Source organism: Silene latifolia, chromosome 3 (genome assembly GCF_048544455.1).
Source record: "Silene latifolia isolate original U9 population chromosome 3, ASM4854445v1, whole genome shotgun sequence".
NCBI classification, from domain to species: Eukaryota; Viridiplantae; Streptophyta; class Magnoliopsida; order Caryophyllales; family Caryophyllaceae; genus Silene; species Silene latifolia.
Genome location: NC_133528.1, coordinates 5,212,608 through 5,230,856, shown reverse-complemented (window position 1 = coordinate 5,230,856; position 18,249 = coordinate 5,212,608). Strand labels below are relative to the sequence as shown.

Here is an 18,249-nt window from a genome sequence, read left to right as displayed (position 1 = left end):
ATACATACTAATTCTATAAGAGTGAATGGCGAATTGGTAAGGAGCGTATTCATATCGAATCCGATTAACAAGGGATGTACCCTCTTTATTATTTGCAAGATAATAAATCAACTAATTCTATTACAGTACAAAATTCAGAACTATCCTAATTTTTAAACACATTTTTTATGGCATTTTATTCTTTAAGAAATTAAAATACTTTATTTTAATGCTTTTTACGAGTTGCCAAATCTCTCTTCACGTCAAAACATTTTTTGTTACCAACAACCATCCCAACCTAACAATTTTCGAAGTAAAATGTATGACACAATGTTTTCGATACTTGACAATGTACACGAAATGAACGTCTGTCTTATGACATTGTGTTTCCGCTCTTTACCGACAGAAATCCGTATAGATGACAACTTAAAACAATTGATCTGTGATCAGGAGTACAGCAACAATTGAGGTGAAGATCAATGTCATAAGACTATTTATCCCGTCTAGTCGATAACCAGCGCTCTTGGTCGGGATTAGTCGAGGAAGTGCACATTCTTCACCGTTAAAGAGTACCTTAGTTGGAAATCCGTCTCCTTTATGTATATTCAAATTCCAAGTAAGTTTCTTAGTGAAAGTGATAACAGATTGTTGCTTCCCTGGCACGCGCGGGGAGGATGGTTTAGACCCGTTAGTCTCTGCAATGAGGTAATTCAACCCCTTAAGTCCCTGAAGGAAAATCGTATCGTTGACATCCTTTAACAGCGTTCCGTTAAAGGAGTACGCCTTCTCAAACCCTTTAGACGCCTTGGCTAATTGCACGCCGACAAACCAGTCCTCAAAAGCTGTCTCACCCCAGTTAAATAAGGTCATTCGGGCATTCCACCCGTTTTTATAGTCTGCATCCACATGCCAGTTTATGCTGACCCCACAATTGTCCGGGCAGGGCAGTGGGTCCCATACCGGGAGGTGTTTTATTTTTGCCCATGCGTTGGCTTTGACTGTCCGGTTGTCAAAGGGTACGAGGAGAGCCTCGGGTGGGAGGAGCATTGACGGGGCCTTTGTGCTGCATTGTCTGTCGTCTGGAAGGTTGTCGCATCCACACGCGCAGGTGCTGCAGGGAACGACGGAGTCGTTGTAGTAGGCTGAGAATGAGACGCAGCATCTGTTTTGCTTCTCCTTCGGCTTTGTTATGTTGCATACCACTTGCCAGCTCGCTACCGCCACAACTTTAGCCTATAAAACCAAGAATCAGTCACATAATCAAACCGGACCGGACCAAACCGAACCGGACTGGACCGGACTGAACCGGACCAGACCGAAAGACCGAAAATGAAAATTTAGTGGACGGAAGACCGGACCTAATACTTTCGGCCTTGGATCGGACCAAACCCGAAATATTTGGTCCGGTCCGGTCTTGGACCGAAATGAATCTAAAATTAGTTTTTTCACTATTTCGTATACAATAATTACATCTTAGTTCCGCTAAATAAAATGCATTTAAATAATTAGACTACTATTTTTATGAAAACCATTGACAATACTAATCCATAATGTCTTTTGAAGATAAAATATTAATTTGATTCATAATATTTTAATGTTGCGTAATTAAAAACATGAAATTTAGTCTATTCGGTCCATACCTAAATTAACCGGTCCGGACCGAAGACCAAACCTTGAAAAAATGAGGACCGAAGACCGGACCAAAATAATTCGGTCCGGCTTTGGTCCAGACCAAATGGTCCGGTCCGGACCTAAATTTACTCACCCCTACACGTAATACCTGACTTGAACGACCCGATTGTTAGCTGTTCATCAAACAATTATGAAGAAGCATTTACCTGCAATCCAGTCGGGTCAGGAAACTCAGTCGATTCGACCCTCATAGGCGGTCCACATTTGTAATCAGGGTTGAGAACACCGCTAAGCTTCCAGTTCTGAGGTGGATACAGAGCAGTTCTGTTCAAGTCTGGGGGGATTTTAAACACTTGCATCTGAAAAATCGACCTCGACTCACTAACATTCATAGTTTTAGGCAGAACAGTCCCATTCCTACAACAAAAGGGCAATTTCCCGACTTTATCATCGTCTTTCATTTCAGCAGGCAAGTCTGAGATGACCGGCTTCTTGTCACAGGTTACGACATTGGAAAAGTCCATTTCTTGATAGTATTGGCCTTGAGGGCCGTAAATGCACTGAGCCGGGTCTTTGAGATGCGTAAAGGCGCCTCTCATAGAATTGATGAATTCTCCTCTCATCCACTCAAATGTTAGGTTCCAGTGGTCGAGACGACCTAAGGGATGGTCATTTTCCATCGTTACTTGCGCTTGGTAGTTGTTACCGTATGCTTGAAGGATATCATACATTATATTAAGATCGCCGAATTTCTTCCTGGAAACCTTTAACTTGGTGTTTAACTTGAACTTTTTGTCCTTCCTACAACATACATACATGTTGCTTTCTGTAGGAAAAATACGAAAACAAATCAATTCACAAAAACACGAAAATAAATCAAAATTGCCCACAAGGGCAATTTTGATGCTGAAGGGATTTGAATCACGTCTAATGACTTTACCAACTAAGCTAGTTGACATCAGCAGAGCTGAGATATATAAGACGTATGGATTAAGGAATAAATGTGGATACTTACTGCGTTTGTTGGGAGCAGGACATTTGAAGCCATCATTCTCCAGCTTAATAGTCTTAGGCATGGGTGTTCCGGGTGGCCGGACCCCAAACATAGTACCCTTAAGTCCAATTTGTACCGACATTTGGGTGAAATCGCCAGCTGTCTCAATAGCGGTCTTGAGATCGGTTTGTGGGTACCCAGCAATAGTGGTACCATTAACACCAACTTCAGCTGGAAAATCATCACCACCAACTAAAACACCACCATCGGCCGACACCAGCAATTCCCTATTATGGAACCCAACAAACACCTTCCATGACTTAAGCTCTGTGGCCCCCATGTTGACTAGCTGCAATTGGGCCTTGAAGGCCCATGATTGCGCTGTCGTGTTCTTTACATGGGGGAACTCTTTTTCCCTGCCCATGAAGTTGTAAGAAATGTATATCCCATCACAGGTTTGGACCGCCTTTGGGATCGTTGGTGGGCCGCCTGTACCTCCTCCTCCTCCTGCATTTGCGAAGGAGGAATCGACTCCTGGGGTTATAGGGTCACCAAACTCGTCAAATTCCTCCTTTTTGGCTCCATCTACCACCGCTAATGAACATAAATATACTAACATTATCGCTATATAGCTCATTTCTAGCAACGATATCATCCATGGTATTTTCATCGAGGATTTTACGTTCCTTTTCATTGTCGTCTTAGGTAATAGCTTAAAACACGTATGACGATACACAATAACGTTCTCTTTTTACGTCTATATATTTTCTCTTGTTTATGATAAACGCGTATTAAAACCCGTCTTCCCTTTTGTTTTTATCAGTCTTATGATAAAAAAAAATCTCAACAGAAGCAATGCAAGGCAAGGCAAAGGCAAGGGACAGTGTGTTGGAGGACAGATACCTCCTCGAGTTGACGAAAGCGAGGACGGGTTGGGTGAAGAAGAGGGGAGAAAAGGGGATATGAAAAGATGGGGAAGTTCAAACGAAACCCCCAAAAGTGTAGGAAAGAAATTGGTTTATCTAAGGAGAAAAAACTTAGGATATTGTATTGTCTAAGTTTAGTTAAACTTTTCTCTTGTTCTGTTAAGGAGCTACATTTGCGCCAAGCTATTGATTTTGTGGATTTTTAGTTTTTTTCTGGTTGGAAAAAAGAGAGGTTTACAAAAATTTGTTAGTTATTTTAAACTTTGTAAGTTGATTTCCGAATTCTGATATATAGGTGGCCTCGTGATAATGTTATTGTAATATTGACTCATATGAGTATACAGAGTATCTCTTGATAACGGGAATGATATAGTATAAAAATATTATTGTATTTGAGTTAGTGAGTTAATGAATATTTGATGAATGTATCTCGCACTATGATAATATAAAACCGAGTTAATTATTTTTATGTCGTTTCTAATTGTGAAATGAATCGTAAGAAAACAATGTATTATGTTAGAAATTGGAATCACTTTTTTTTGGATGACAAGGAAATCCGAAGCAGGTGCCTTTTTACCATGGGTAAACTAGGTAAACCCCAAACATACGTGATAGCCTGCAAACTACGCGTTCTTAAGGGTGTTCAAAACCCCTCGAAGAACAATTGGCTTTTTTTTTTTCGAGTATTTTCTACTTTAAGTTAATTTTGCGCGATAGTACAAGAAAAGCGAAAATTATTGTCGAAAAAAAATGACTGAAAAAACGATGGTAACAGTTTTTCTTATTGCAAACTAATAAACAATTACAAATGTTTCCAAAATATATGAGTTCTCGAACACGGTTTTCTTATTGCAAACTAATGAACACAGTTTTTTTTTCGAGTATTTTCTTATTGCAAACTAATGAACAATTACAAATGCTTTCGAGTACAATGGACAACAACAGTATGTTCTCCGTAAAGACATTTACATCATTACATGTTACATTACATTCTGTATATACAGGCATGAAATTTGCTTGAAGCTTCTCAATAAGCAGAACATAAGGTAAACTCCATAAGAGTATGTATTTGATCTGATTACGACTTGCGATTTATGAAAATAACAGGACGATGTCATTTAATTTTCCAGTGTATGAATCGGTATTTGGTATCGGACATATAGCTTCGCCCAAGCAGTTTATCAGATGCCAGGAGTACTGGTTTCCGATGAACCATAATGCTGATAATCTTCCTCTTAAGCGTAATCTTAAGCTTTATTTTAGGCAAACAAGGTATGAAGTAACATCGTGGCATGTGGAGCAAATCCTTACCGTTTAGAATTATGCGCGGAACAATCTTCTTGGCAACTAAACAAATCAATGTATGGCAACCAGAAGCCTGGTTTAAGCTTATGGGTATTGCAGGAAATGACCACTTGTGATCATGTATGAAAAATTGGTCAATCAAGGTAATGCTTCTTAACGGCCTGCCTATTCAGAAATTCCGTCTGATTTATGAGTGTAATTGTCGATCTACACCAAATTGTACGCGCTTTCAAATTGTCGTTTCTTACAATATTCATGAGCTAGAGCTTGATATTTACGGTTTGTCTGTCCATCATGAACTTGTTGACCAGTCAATAAAACTTTTTCCGTCCAGTTTACTTATTCTAAAACTATCACATATTTGTTCCTAAACTATCCGAAATGCCTTTTAATATTCGCTCTTACATTTGTTTGTTTTCCAAGTCTAAGATTCTTGAGCTTTGGATTACATCCCTCGGTTAATAGCACATTCAAAACTTGCATTCTAATTTCCTAAAAGAAATTTCATAAGAGAAGCCTTATGTGGTACACATATCCAGTCATTCCCTTAGCGGTTTCACTTTTAGGGAGAGGGAAGGAAGGAGCTGGAGAGGAAGGGAAAGAAGGGGATGTCGACAGAGAATGGAGCGAGCAAACGCATTCCCTCCATCTCCCTCCTACACATGAATTGGAGGGAAAGCACGCTTGCTCCATTCTCTGTCTTCATCCGCACCTCTTCCCTGCCCTCCCCTGCACCCCTCCCTTGAAAGAGAATTCCGAGTGAATGACAGGGTATATGTACCACATGTGACTCCCCCCATGAAATTTCTTTCTTGAAAACTAGAGAGCATGTTTTGAATGCAGTGTTAACCGATGAGGTAGTAATCGAGAGCTCAACCATCTTAAGCCCGTGGAAAACAAACAAATCAAGGAGCAAACATTAAAAGGCATTCGTGATAGTTTCGGAACAATCTGTAACAATTTTAGAATAATAAACTGGATGTAAAAAAACTTTATTAACAAGTCAACAAGTTCATGACGGATGGACAAACCATAAAATTCAAGTTCTAGCTCATGAATATTAAAGAAACCGACAATTTGAAAACACTTACAGATTGGTGTAGATTGACAATGATACTCATAAATGAGACGGAATTTCTGAATAGGCATGCTATTAAGAGAATTACCTTAAATGACCAATTTATCATACATGATCCGGAGTGGTAATTTCCTGCAATATCCAAAAGCTTAAACTAGACTTCTGTTAGTCATATAAAGATTTATTTAGTGCCAAGAAGATTGCTCCGTACATGGTTCTAAATCGTAAGATATGCTCCACATGCCACGATCTTATTCCATACTTTATTTACCTAAAAAGCTTAAAATTATGCATAAGAGAAAAGATTACCAACAATATGGCTCATCGGGAACTAGTACTCTAGGAATCCGAGAAATTGCATGGGAATAGCTAAACCGAATGAAAAATACATATTCACACACTAAAAATGAATGACATCTTACTCTCGGTAAAACACTAACCGTTAACAAAAGAACTTATAAAAGTATAACGAGTGTTTAGATAAAATATAAAAAAATTTTACATAAATTTAATATAAAACCGTCTTACATGTTTGTTTGGCATAGTTTAGGATTTGTGAAACTGAGCACCAAGAAGTGGCATTTTATAGTGTTGTTGAAACGTTTTCTGTGCCATCCATTCACGAGTTACATGAAGTACTAAGTCACATTTTTTGTGCCTTTAGTTGGAACTTGTAACAACAATTTGTTGGTAACGCAAAAATATGGTTATGCATGCGCTCATGACTCATGTGTCATGTGAAATGACTAGTCATGCTTCTTAACACTGGTGGAGCGAAGGGGGTTAATAGAGGCGTTCATTTCTGCTGGTGTTAGAAAATTTCGAAATTTTTAATAATTATAGACTTTTTTTCGAGATTACCTTATACTATAACGCCTTCGTTTTTGTTGGCTTTAAATTTTGGCTCTGTTACTGCTCCTAAGTTAGTCTTGTAATGTATTTTGGTTTAAATTTAGGAAATTTGTAAAGGATATTCATGGTAATATCCTTCAACAAATTTAAAATTGTGTTGATAGCCAATTTGCACCTATGATTTGAGCAATGATACTAAGGATGTGATCTCCGGCGGCTCTCCGGTAGATCTAAATAAGTGATATTTAATTGGACCTAAATTAAACATGACTTGATGTTTTAAAATGCCTAGATGTAGAATGAGATATTAGGGGGGTTAATAGATTTAGGTTGTCCCCTTAAAAAACATTTTAAAAAATAAAAATTAAGTTCGATATACATAAGTTAAGTTTTTTCTTAAATTCTACGTAGGACTATCGAATTCAAAGAGATGCCTTGTTAATAGGATCATACCTTAGTTACGGCCTGTAAGAAAATAAAAAGCAATATATTACCTTGATTTTGTGCCATGGCGGAGAATTTTCATGTTTCTCATTGGCGATTTTCTTATAAGATTCACGCAACTCCTAGTTTTTATTCATTTATAATATTCAAATTTAAGGAATAGACGGGTTATTTGTAAAAGAAATAAAATACAAGTGGAGAATCTCGTTTTTCTAAGAGTTATCAACGTTTTATAACTCGTGAAAAGTATTATATGCGTTACAAAATTTAACGTCCGGGTGTCAAATAAAGAGTTTTGGAGATAAATCTCGAAAGATAACCGTCTCCCAGTGTTGTTATGGAGAGACATTAGCCATTAAGATACTACTTCCTTCATCTCCATCATTTATTTACCTTTAATTAATTAAAATACATTTCAAAAAATATATAAGTAAACAAATTAATGGGACGGAAGCAGTACCAATTAGTAAAAATGTAAAATATGTTTCTCTATTTGGAATGGAAATAGTAAATATGTGAACACTATTATTCATACTAACTACGTCTTAACCATTAGGTTAAAACTATGGTTAAAACTTGTTCGATTGAACGGAGTAATAATAGTTAGTATAATGTATGAACAAATAATTTTAGTAGCAATCACAAGTAGTGATTGATTGTTACAGTTCTGTAAGCCTGGTACAAAGAATGTATATGATTTACAACAATAATAATACACGAGGTTTATGAATCGATTTTTCAATGAGATTTCTATGATACAATTAATAAGAAAAATCTCACAAGGAAAATAATTATGCCATGTGGTACAGGTAATTTTTCGTCTTGGACGACATGAATCGTACAGTTTCCTTCTTATGTTTTCTTTGCCTGAAAATTTAAACGGAAACTTCTCTGAGCATGACAGATTTAGCTGCAGTAATTGCAAAATCACAAATTCTCTGTCTAGACAGTTATTTTTCCCATGCTTCAAGTCTTATCCAACCTCGTTACCGCACTTAAAGAAAGAACGGAAGAACGAAAGAAAGAAAGAAAGAAAGAAAGAAAGATACCTGTTGTTTTAAATACTTTTTATGCAGCTTCATTGCATTAACACAAGCTTTCTTGGCATCTAAATCTCCAGCAATGTCATTCAAAATCTGAAGAATATATTAGAAAAGATACATCAGGAAAGTCGAAGAATTGTATTTCATGCCAGAGGTAGCCATAGCGTGGAGCCGTGGACAGGATAGGGTCATGGCGGTTAAGGTCACCAGCGTCTGCCCCGGGTTGAATTATTCTGACGGTCGAAGCTGAGGCGGCTACCTCTACTTCATCTTGTATATTTCTCGAAATAACTAAAGCAAATAATCGATACATGAAAATTTGCATAGTAAACGCTTAAACAAAGACGAACCTTGACAACATCATCGAGACCACGAGCTTCTTTGAGTAGCCTGGGGCTCTTATCTTTCAAAACACTGACAACAAGGAAAACGGAAATGGGGAGGGGAGCATCTTCCTTGACTCCGCTTTTTAAATTCTCTCTCTCAAATTTTCCATAATGGCGTATTGATTTCGTTCTACTTTTAGATCCGTCTGTGTTTTCACTAGCAGAATCAGAATCTTGGTATACATAGTAAAGGTCTGGATCATATTCTAAAGCCCACATCATCTGCAATCAAGCACCACCATAGCTTAAAATATTGAGACAGAAGCGAACATCGAATTTCATAGCAAATAGAAGTTCATCAGTAACTAATACATACCTCCCACAGGTACAGAGAGTCGCCAAAAGAAAATTCACGGCGAAACAAAACCATGAGCATTCTAATGGCAAATAGATAGTCACCTCCACCAAGTGTTTCTGTTCTCCAAGATCATAAGGCAAAATCAGACACGTAATGTTAAAAACGATTACATCACAATCTAAGTTCGGAAAATTAACACATTATATGGAACTCAAACCCAAATTAAGATATTGCGGAAAATTATATATGATTCCCATATTCAATTTGATGGAGCCAAAGACTCGTTACTTTTAAGCTTCGTAAGATGATAGAATAAAGCACAATGACTTGTTAACCTCTAAGCACAATAACCCCTAAGGGCAGACCTGGCAAACAGATCGAGTCGTGTCGGGTTCGTGTTCGTGTCATACGTAATCGGGTCATGAACCCTTCAACCCAAACCCGACCCAATTAAATCTCGTGTCTTGTTCGTGTCGACCCACTTACATAAATGGGTCATCAAGCCTCAACCTTAACCCGTTAATTTCGTGTCGTGTTTTCATGTCATGTCAATATTTGGTAAGTTTAAGTATATTTATGTGATGAAGGATCAAGAAAAATTAGGATTAATTTAGTAGATAGGTCATTCCTGTCGTGTTGTTTAGAGAGCTCAACCCAAACCCGACCCAATTAAATCTTGTGTCGTGTTCGTGTCAACCCACTTACATAAATGGGTCATTTCGTGTCGGGTTCGGGTCGTGTTTTCGGGTCGTGTCATTGTTTGCCGGCTCTAAGCAAGGCTGTATACATCTGAGTATCTGACCACCCCTTTCCCTACCTCATCATGGGCAGGAGTTTTTAACGCATTGGGGTGATATTGTTGTAATAAAAATATAAATTTATATCTAAAGAAATGAATCATCCACGGGCAAGTTAATTTGACTAGTTATGGAGAGAAAAGAAGGATAAAATAATGTTAATCATACCTAGATGCTGATGAAGTTTGGGATCGACAACTTGAGTAATTGCTGATAGATTGCTAAGTTGTGCCTCAACTCCAATAGATCTGCCAGTGGCTCGGAAATTTCCTCTCTTTAAATTTTCAAAAGAGAATCATTTCGTAAGAAATTGTATCAAAGTTTTAGATACTTGGAATAAAAAGACAGAGCTAACAACACGAATGTGTTTTTTGCAAGGGAGGCGATATAAGCAAATGCTTTGTAATAACGGCCTAACATGCTTAAATAAGGCCTCACCCACAATGGCCACAAGGACGATGCTGCGTTAATCTGGTACACGTAGCCTCAGACCAAACAATAGGGAAAGATATAAAAAATTACCAATCTTCGCATAAGACGTTCAAAGCACCAAAAGGCATCAGCTTCATTGTCAAGGAGAATTATCATGGGGGAACATAGATCACTCATTCCTGCACTTTTAGCAAACAACATTTCAGAACTAACATCTTTTACAGGTGGCGGTTACACATCTAACATAGACTAAAGTTATTTCAGTTTTGGATTGACTAGGTTTCAAGTAAAACAAGAACAACTAATCACTGACCTTGGCAGTAACCGACATCCTCATCTATCCAGGCGTAAACAGATAAAATATCCCAGAGTTTAGAAAGATTTTCCTGCTTCTCAAAGAACAGGAGCGCCCTATCAGTGCGTTTCACATCAAGACCTATTATAAGTATTTGTCAAGCCATCAACAAAAGCACAAAGGTTAGAGTCAGGGCACAATTTTACCAGAGTGTCGTAAACTCCCCCCGTTTATACAGTGCGTTTGTATTGTCCCTCTTTGACTTCGATCGTTAAAACCGATATTAACTTTGACAATTAATTCTCTATATATATGGAGATACATGTAAATTTTGTCATGTACAATTTAAAAAATTACTATTTTCATATCATCATTTATAAAAAAAAAAAAAAAAAAAAAAAAAAAAAAAAAAAAAAAAAAAAATTGTAGCTATTGTACACACTTGGAAATTAGTGGTTAATTTTGACCTTATTTGACCATTTGACCGTCAAAGTCACGTGGAGACATCATAAAGGGGACGGAGGGAGTATACTTGTAATAAATTACAAATTATAATGTAGTCCTTAATACCAACCTATTTGATGTAGATGAAGCTTCCATTGAATTTCTTTCTGGGACATAGGACTGTTATCCCTCCTTAGATTCTCTATTGTCGTATCTCCACTACCCCCATTACCATTTCCCATATTTGTTTCGAGCAGTACCAAAGGATCCAAAACAGGTTCTCCTTTTTCATTGATTATGGGAGCTGTTATAAACCTGCCACTGCCAATCAGGGGAAACATCTGACGACAATCCTCCTTCCATAAAGCGTACTGCACCCTGCAAGTGTGAACATTTGAATGATATTGACCCAACTTGTATCAGGAGTAGAAAGACTGCTAGCAACACTTAAAAATAACATGACATGGTAAGCAAACAACCTCTCGACGGAAGTGGTAAAAATAACATGACATGGTAAGCTCCCTAAAGCTTCGGCTAATTCCATTTGGGTTAACCGGGGTTTCACTAATTCTGCTTTGGTGACTTGAGGTTCAAAAATAAGAAACCAAGTGATATTGTAAACATGGGTGAAAAGACTACCTTCTTTGTTCCTGTACTTGTAATCGCTCATCAAATGTGCTATTCGGATCATAACATCCAAGTAAAAATTCCCAGACCTCTCCTCTAATTGATGGATGGATCCCCTGATTATTAGACGTATATACATTAGTTGCACACTAATACCAACAATGTTTCCAGAAACAAAACCTTTTTAAGAAATTAAGCAACCCTGCAGTAAATTTGGTCATGAGCGGGTCAAAAGTGTTTATAACACGATTAGGGACTTGAATTATAACTTTCAGGCAGGTCGATAGATTCTTCCATGATAGGGCAACTGTTTTGTTAGACCATTTTTTGTCTCAGTCCTTCTTATTGGTTTGTGCAGGAAATAAAAGGGAGCTTGCATAAAACTATCAAATATAAACTACCTTATGTTTACAAATTTACGACAAAAAAATTAACGAAAGTAAATATTAAGTTTCATAAGGACACAAGGTTGAATATTAAACTAAATTATATATTACCCCGCATAGATAATGATAATAAAAGTAGTCTATGAATCTTACCCCTCGATGTATCCTACTCAATATTTTGGTAAAATCAACTTGGCCTTCTGCAGAAAAAGCAGCCTGCCATTTCCTCGCACTCAAGGTTCTACCAGCCTGAAACAGCAACAAAGTAAAAAGGAATCCTAATGTCACTAAGCTAGTTAATTAATCACGAATGATGCATAGTGCACACATAATTCTTTTGGATCCAAATATCCAACCAAGAATGGCTCACACCACTTGTAATGGCCAGACCAATGAAACAGAATGGAGCTAGTATAAGATAGACAACAAACTCTCCATCACCAAAACAAGTTGTTGTAATGTCTACCCGCCAAATGTAGACCAACCGCAAAGAAATACATTCCCATCCAAACGTCAAAGGGAAAACATCCGACATTGTTAGAACATACAGCTACTCTCCTCTGATAGTCCTATTACTCCTATAGTACGAGACTGGACCAGCAGAATAGAGTATATGCTAAACAGACAAAATAACAAAAATACTTGTATATATGTGTAACATGCAGTTTAATTTTGATAATGCGGAATTTCATCACCATTATAAAAATGTCAGGTAGTCAAAATGAAATACTCCGTACATGTTCTTGGTCAACGACTTCTAGCCTTTTAGAGTTAGGCTATTAACTATTTCGCCTATTTGTAGTAACAAAGAAGTAGCCAGACCTAGTAATTTGACAATAGCAACCAATGCACCGATTAGGTCTTAAAATATGGATTGAGAGTAGAATTTTGTGGTCATGGGTTAAAATTCACCTTCCCTAGTAATTGTACTCCGTATTATCCTAGTGCAACTTTTCACACCGAATAAAACAATACGGAGTAGAAACTAATGTCCATACAGAATTATGACTCTTATAATGTGCCAGCATCAATTATTGACAAAAAGAGTAGCTGCCAGTTCATCACAGCTCTATATTCCCACAATTACAAGGATCAATGGATCATTAGTTCATTACACCCGGAACTCACATATAAATATAACATAATGGACCAACTCAAACAAAATTAGAGCATAAATTTCCAGCTTGGCAAAGAAAACTTTCCGGTTTCAACGTAAATTAAATTATGGATTGCCTATTTTAAGAGTCCAAAAACATAAAACACCTATTAAGCAAGAACATTATGCAACAAGAACAACCATATAGAAATCCCGCTATTGACAGGTTTACAGTCTAAGGTTATGCAACATTGCATTCTTTCCCCAATCTTGACCATCCTTGAATCAACACATGATTGACAAACCAAGTTTCTAAACCCCAAAAGAACACATTAGCTAACCAAACAATCAAGCAAAAACAGCATCCCACTGTTCATCCATCAACATTGCACCCAATTCGCTTACCCAACATTTCAATTACCATGACTCAAATACTTGTGTAAGGCGGTCTTACACAATACACAAGCATATATTGTAAAACGGATCCTCTTGATAACTACCCTTTAACATCCATACGCCATATGTTAGCTAGCCATGATCCATTTTACACAATATTAATATAAAACCGCCTTACAGAAGACTAACTGCCACGACTAGGTTAATGCTCTATCAATCATAAATAACAAAAGACAGCTCCTTGTTTACTAAACCTCCATATTCCAACAATCACAAGAATCACTGAATCAATATATACACTAAGCATATACTCTCTCTGTCCCGATTATTTCTTTACCTTTCTAATTCTGTGTGAGCGGTATTTTAATCAAAGGTAAACAAATGATGAACCATTTCAATAGGCTAATACTCCAATCATAGACCACAAAAGATAGTTGCTTGTTTACTAAACCTTCATATTCCAACAATCACAAGGATCAATGTATCAATATATATAAACTAAGCATACATTGCCATTGTCCCGATCATTTGTTTACCTTTTTTATTCTCTGTGAGCGGTATTTTAATCAAAGGTAAACAAATGATTACGACAGAGGAAATAAAAAGAATCACAAACCTTGATCCTGAACTTAGTCTTAGGAGCATCAGTAATTCCAGGCTTGACTTCATAATATGAATCTGCAGATTGACCATGATCCATCCACATCATCTTAAACCCAACACCCTAATTACAAAGTTTACAACTTTTTACCAAAATACTAATCAAAACTCACAAAATTAACTCAAAATCACAGAAAATTAGATGAAAAAAAAATGGAAGGGAACCCAGATGATTGAAGGGCCAAATTCAAGGAATAAATACTATTAACTTAATTTTTATGTATTTAATTTATATTTTGGGGGCGTTTTTGTATCAAATTAATGATGTTTTTTTCTGGTTATAAAACAGTTAATGTAAGGCTAATTACTCCCTCGCTTGTCTGCCTAGTTGTTGGAAGTATTTCTCCATTGTCTGCCTGTCTATTTCCCGGGCCGGCAAATTACCGTTTATAAGACGGATATATTCATTTAAGCTTAAAGTTGTTTGCGGTATATCCATGTTGGAAGAATAAGATAAAAGCCGTATATATTGGAAAAAACAAAATATTTATCCTACATATCCTTGTATGATACTCCTATTTAGTTGGTTTTAATACTAGTATAGATCTCGCGCGAATGCGCGGTTTTGTAGATGGGCAAATTAGAGAAAATAATAATTATATTAATAGTATTTAACTCTGGTTGACATTTAATTATAAAATTTAAATTAGTATAATAATGTTTTGTATTAAAAGGTAAAAAAAAAGTAGTTTCAACACTTTTAATCCGTATACCGAAGATGTCTTAGTCTAGTGGTTAAGACGAAGGTATTGTGGACAATAGGTCCCAGGTTCGAATCCCCCCTTCCCCTTTATTGTAATGCGACAAGTGCGCGCTTCGATTGACCAAAAAAAAAAAAAAAAAAACACTTTTAATCCGTATAAGATTGCTGGTTTTAATCGAACTATTTTGTTAACTTTGTTTTTAAAAAATATTGTTATTATATTATTATTTCCACTAAAGGCGTAATATAACCGTTAAGTAATTATTGTATCAATCAAGTTTAGTTTTAAAAATAATAATAGTAAAATATTGCTTTCACATCATACTTATAATCAGCACAATTTTTTTATGTAACAGAATAAGAATATTCTATTAATATGTCTAATCAAATTGAAATATATTCTTATCTTTTTTAATGGGCTAGAATTATATATTTATTATTCCGTGTATGAAATTAAACAATATGATCCAATTTTAGATATGGATAATGAAGCCCAATTATAGAGTAGTTTTAATTTAGGCGGAAAAATATTGGAGATCTCTTATTCTTTTAGTATAAGGGGATTGTCTTCAGTATCCCGAAGGAGACCGCCCCAGCTATAGGTAGGGGATACTCCTGATAAGCACCAAAAAAAAATTATCCGTCTTAAGGAAAATTGGTTGGGTCATTACTTTCGTAATCGGTTTTGTTCGGTTTTTTATATGCTACTTTGACCTGGTTTTCTCTATCTATATTTACTAAACTTTTGTTGATAAAATTATTTTTTGTATATTAATATTGTAAATTAAATTTTACATTTGAATATTTTTTAGTCTCAAACTTGTGAGATACTAAATAAATATTTCACTAAATTATTGGAATACCATTTTTTGTATCTTTTTAAATTCGACTCAGATTCTGTAAGTTATATTCAGAAAAATTAATAATCGTATTATATAGTTCAGTTTAAAAGAGTTAAGGCTCTATTCTTTCGGGTTGAATGAAGCTGAACTGAATTGAGTTGAAGTGAGTTGAACGGAACTGAGCTGAACTGAATTGAATTGAATTGAGTTGGGCTAATTTGAACTGAAGTAAGTTGAACAAATCTGAACTAAATGGAAGTTTGCTGAGATGAATAAAGCTAAAATAAGATAAGCTGAGCTAAATGAGCTGCAATTACGCTGAAAAAGACGAAAAGAACTTGGCGTAAGTCTAAAAGAACACGACCTTAATGGGAAACCATCAAGAGATCAATCGCTATGTAATAATTTACAATAAGTCTTGCTTGTGAGTGTCACAAGCTTATGACCTCTCACAACCTCTCTCCCACTTGCTCTCCCACTTGTTCTCCCATTTATAGCTTATGACGGGCACTGATGAAAAGTGCCCATCATAAATGAGAATTTGTGTATAATTTGTGGTCAAAATTTTAGAAAATTTAGAAGATTTGATCAATTGTTAAATGTCAACAAGAAATTTAGCATCTATGGAGAAATAGTCGTAATGAAGACAAGTTTATGGCTAATCTTGTAGTGGGTAGTTGGTGAATATTGTTAACTAATTTGTGCAATTACACTGCAAGTAATCCATTGGATGATGAGTTGACTCTCATTAGTCAATATTGCTACATTGGAGTCCAACAATTTTATTTTTTGGTGCATAGATTGAGTCAAACAAATTAACAAGCCATTTTGTCTTTTCCTCGCTAAGGTTAAGGATAGCAACGATGTAATTTACGAGTGGGGATCCTCTGTCCCATTTGGTGTCCCAATGTGTGTGTCACTCCAATCACCTTCTAACACATCAACAAATTAATATAATTATTGCAATATTTTATTTTGCAACAAGTGATGTGTCAAAAGGTAAATGGAGTGGCACACACAATGGCACATAAAAGTGGGACAGAGGATCTTTACTAGTAATTTACATATTTTTGATTTGGAAAGTGTATTGATAGTTTTCGACTTTCGTGTTCATTATATTTGCTTTTAACACAAAAACTTAAGAAATGACTTGTAAGAGTTCACATATTTTTAAAAAAATTAAAAGAGAAAAAACTTGTATATGGGAAGAAATAACGGTTTATACATGTGTAAATCGAAAATGATAAGATAATGATCGAGACGCCTAATAAAAAAAGCAGTAAAAAAAACATCCGAGACATAATATTATTTGGCATCAGAAATCACGAGAGCTGGGTGGATGGACCATATCAACTTCTCATGTATAAGTATATAACCCATTAACCCATTTCAAGCCAAATTAAATTATCGTGTTTTAAATCAAACATTTTTTTTCTACCGCCCAGTGACATATACGACGAAAATTTCTCCTAATAGTTCACATGTTGTGTAGAGTTGACAATGAAACCAAGTATCCTCATAACTTATAAATCCATTTGCTTGATTTTTGCTTGCTTAATGAACATTCCATTTCCTTTTGTAATATAAACAATAAAATTTAAATCTAAAAGAGATGGATTAATTGTTTAATTAGGTTTATTTCATAGTTAGACTCTTCAAAAAAAATAGTATATTTACTAACATTATCGTTTGTTAATAGCTGTAAAATATATCTTTTTAAACAATTTGGAAAAAAAAAACTAAAATATTTCAAGCACTAGAAGATGATGTGTACCCATTACATACTCGCATCTTGCATACTCCGTATTAGGGGTGTTAATGAGACGAGACAGCTCGCGAGCAACTCGAGATCGGCTCGGTCAAAGCTCGATCAAAACTCGGCTCGGGCTCGGGCTCGGCTCGCGAGCTTAACGAGTCAAGCCGAACAAAGACTGGCTCGACTCGAAAAGCTCGCGAGCGGCTCGAACTTGTGTAATTACATAAGATATTGCTCATATTTTATCAAAATATTATATCATGATTATATCTTTGTATTATACATATCAAATGTCTCGCTGATTTGCCAAACATTTTGTACAATAACCTTTGAGCCTTGTTATTTAAAATATCGGAAGAAAAAAACAAAAAAATAAACAATTTTATATAGGCTCGATTTGGGCTCGAGTTTGGTTCGAACTCGTGTTAAAGCTTGCAAGCTTTATAACGAGCACATTTTTTTCAAGCTCGGGTAAGCTCGAGATCGACTCGAGCTCGAGTTTTTGTTCTTGAGCACAAGCCGAGCAAAGCCAAGCTCGGGCTCGGCTCGTTAACACCCCTACTCCGTATCATTGTTTGAACATATGGCCGCTATATAGTTTATACTCCGTATTTAATATTTAATATAACACGTGGTAATATAAACCAACAAGCCCGTCTAGCTCAGTTGGTAGAGCGCAAGGCTCTTAACCTTGTGGTCGTGGGTTCGAGCCCCACGGTGGGCGTTTCATTTTTTTACACTGATCTGTTTGATGAATAAAAAAGGCCATATAAGGTAGGACGAAACAGGGACAGGTAACTGGAACGTTGACGAAATCTACCACGGAATATATTTTTAACTTCCTTATGGTAGCACAAACACGGAAAACAAATTTTCGA

The 18,249-nt window shown here is 36.2% G+C and overlaps 2 protein-coding genes and 1 non-coding gene across 3 annotated transcripts; 1 reads left to right on the top strand and 2 right to left on the bottom strand.

Annotated features, from left to right (window-relative positions):
* Nucleotides 1–61: 61 nt before the first annotated feature.
* Nucleotides 62–3,602, bottom strand: LOC141646911 (COBRA-like protein 10). The gene is made up of 3 exons (XM_074454913.1): nt 2,627–3,602; nt 1,818–2,437; nt 62–1,212 (listed from the first exon to the last, which is right to left on the bottom strand). Exons 1-3 carry the CDS (start codon nt 3,297–3,299, stop codon nt 406–408), a joined length of 2,100 nt encoding a protein of 699 aa, XP_074311014.1. The 5' UTR covers nt 3,300–3,602; the 3' UTR covers nt 62–405.
* A 4,195-nt stretch (nt 3,603–7,797) lies between these two features.
* On the bottom strand, nt 7,798–14,392 carry LOC141646894 (rab GTPase-activating protein 22-like). Its single transcript, XM_074454885.1, has 11 exons — nt 14,027–14,392; nt 12,072–12,167; nt 11,545–11,648; nt 11,036–11,283; nt 10,480–10,602; nt 10,257–10,345; nt 9,903–10,008; nt 8,956–9,053; nt 8,604–8,861; nt 8,260–8,346; nt 7,798–8,077 (listed from the first exon to the last, which is right to left on the bottom strand). The coding sequence occupies exons 1-11, from the start codon at nt 14,117–14,119 to the stop codon at nt 8,063–8,065; spliced, it is 1,317 nt and encodes a 438-aa protein (XP_074310986.1). The 5' UTR covers nt 14,120–14,392; the 3' UTR covers nt 7,798–8,062.
* A 3,630-nt stretch (nt 14,393–18,022) lies between these two features.
* Nucleotides 18,023–18,095, top strand: TRNAK-CUU (transfer RNA lysine (anticodon CUU)). Its single transcript has one exon. It is a non-coding gene; the product is annotated as a tRNA-Lys (tRNA).
* Nucleotides 18,096–18,249: the final 154 nt, after the last annotated feature.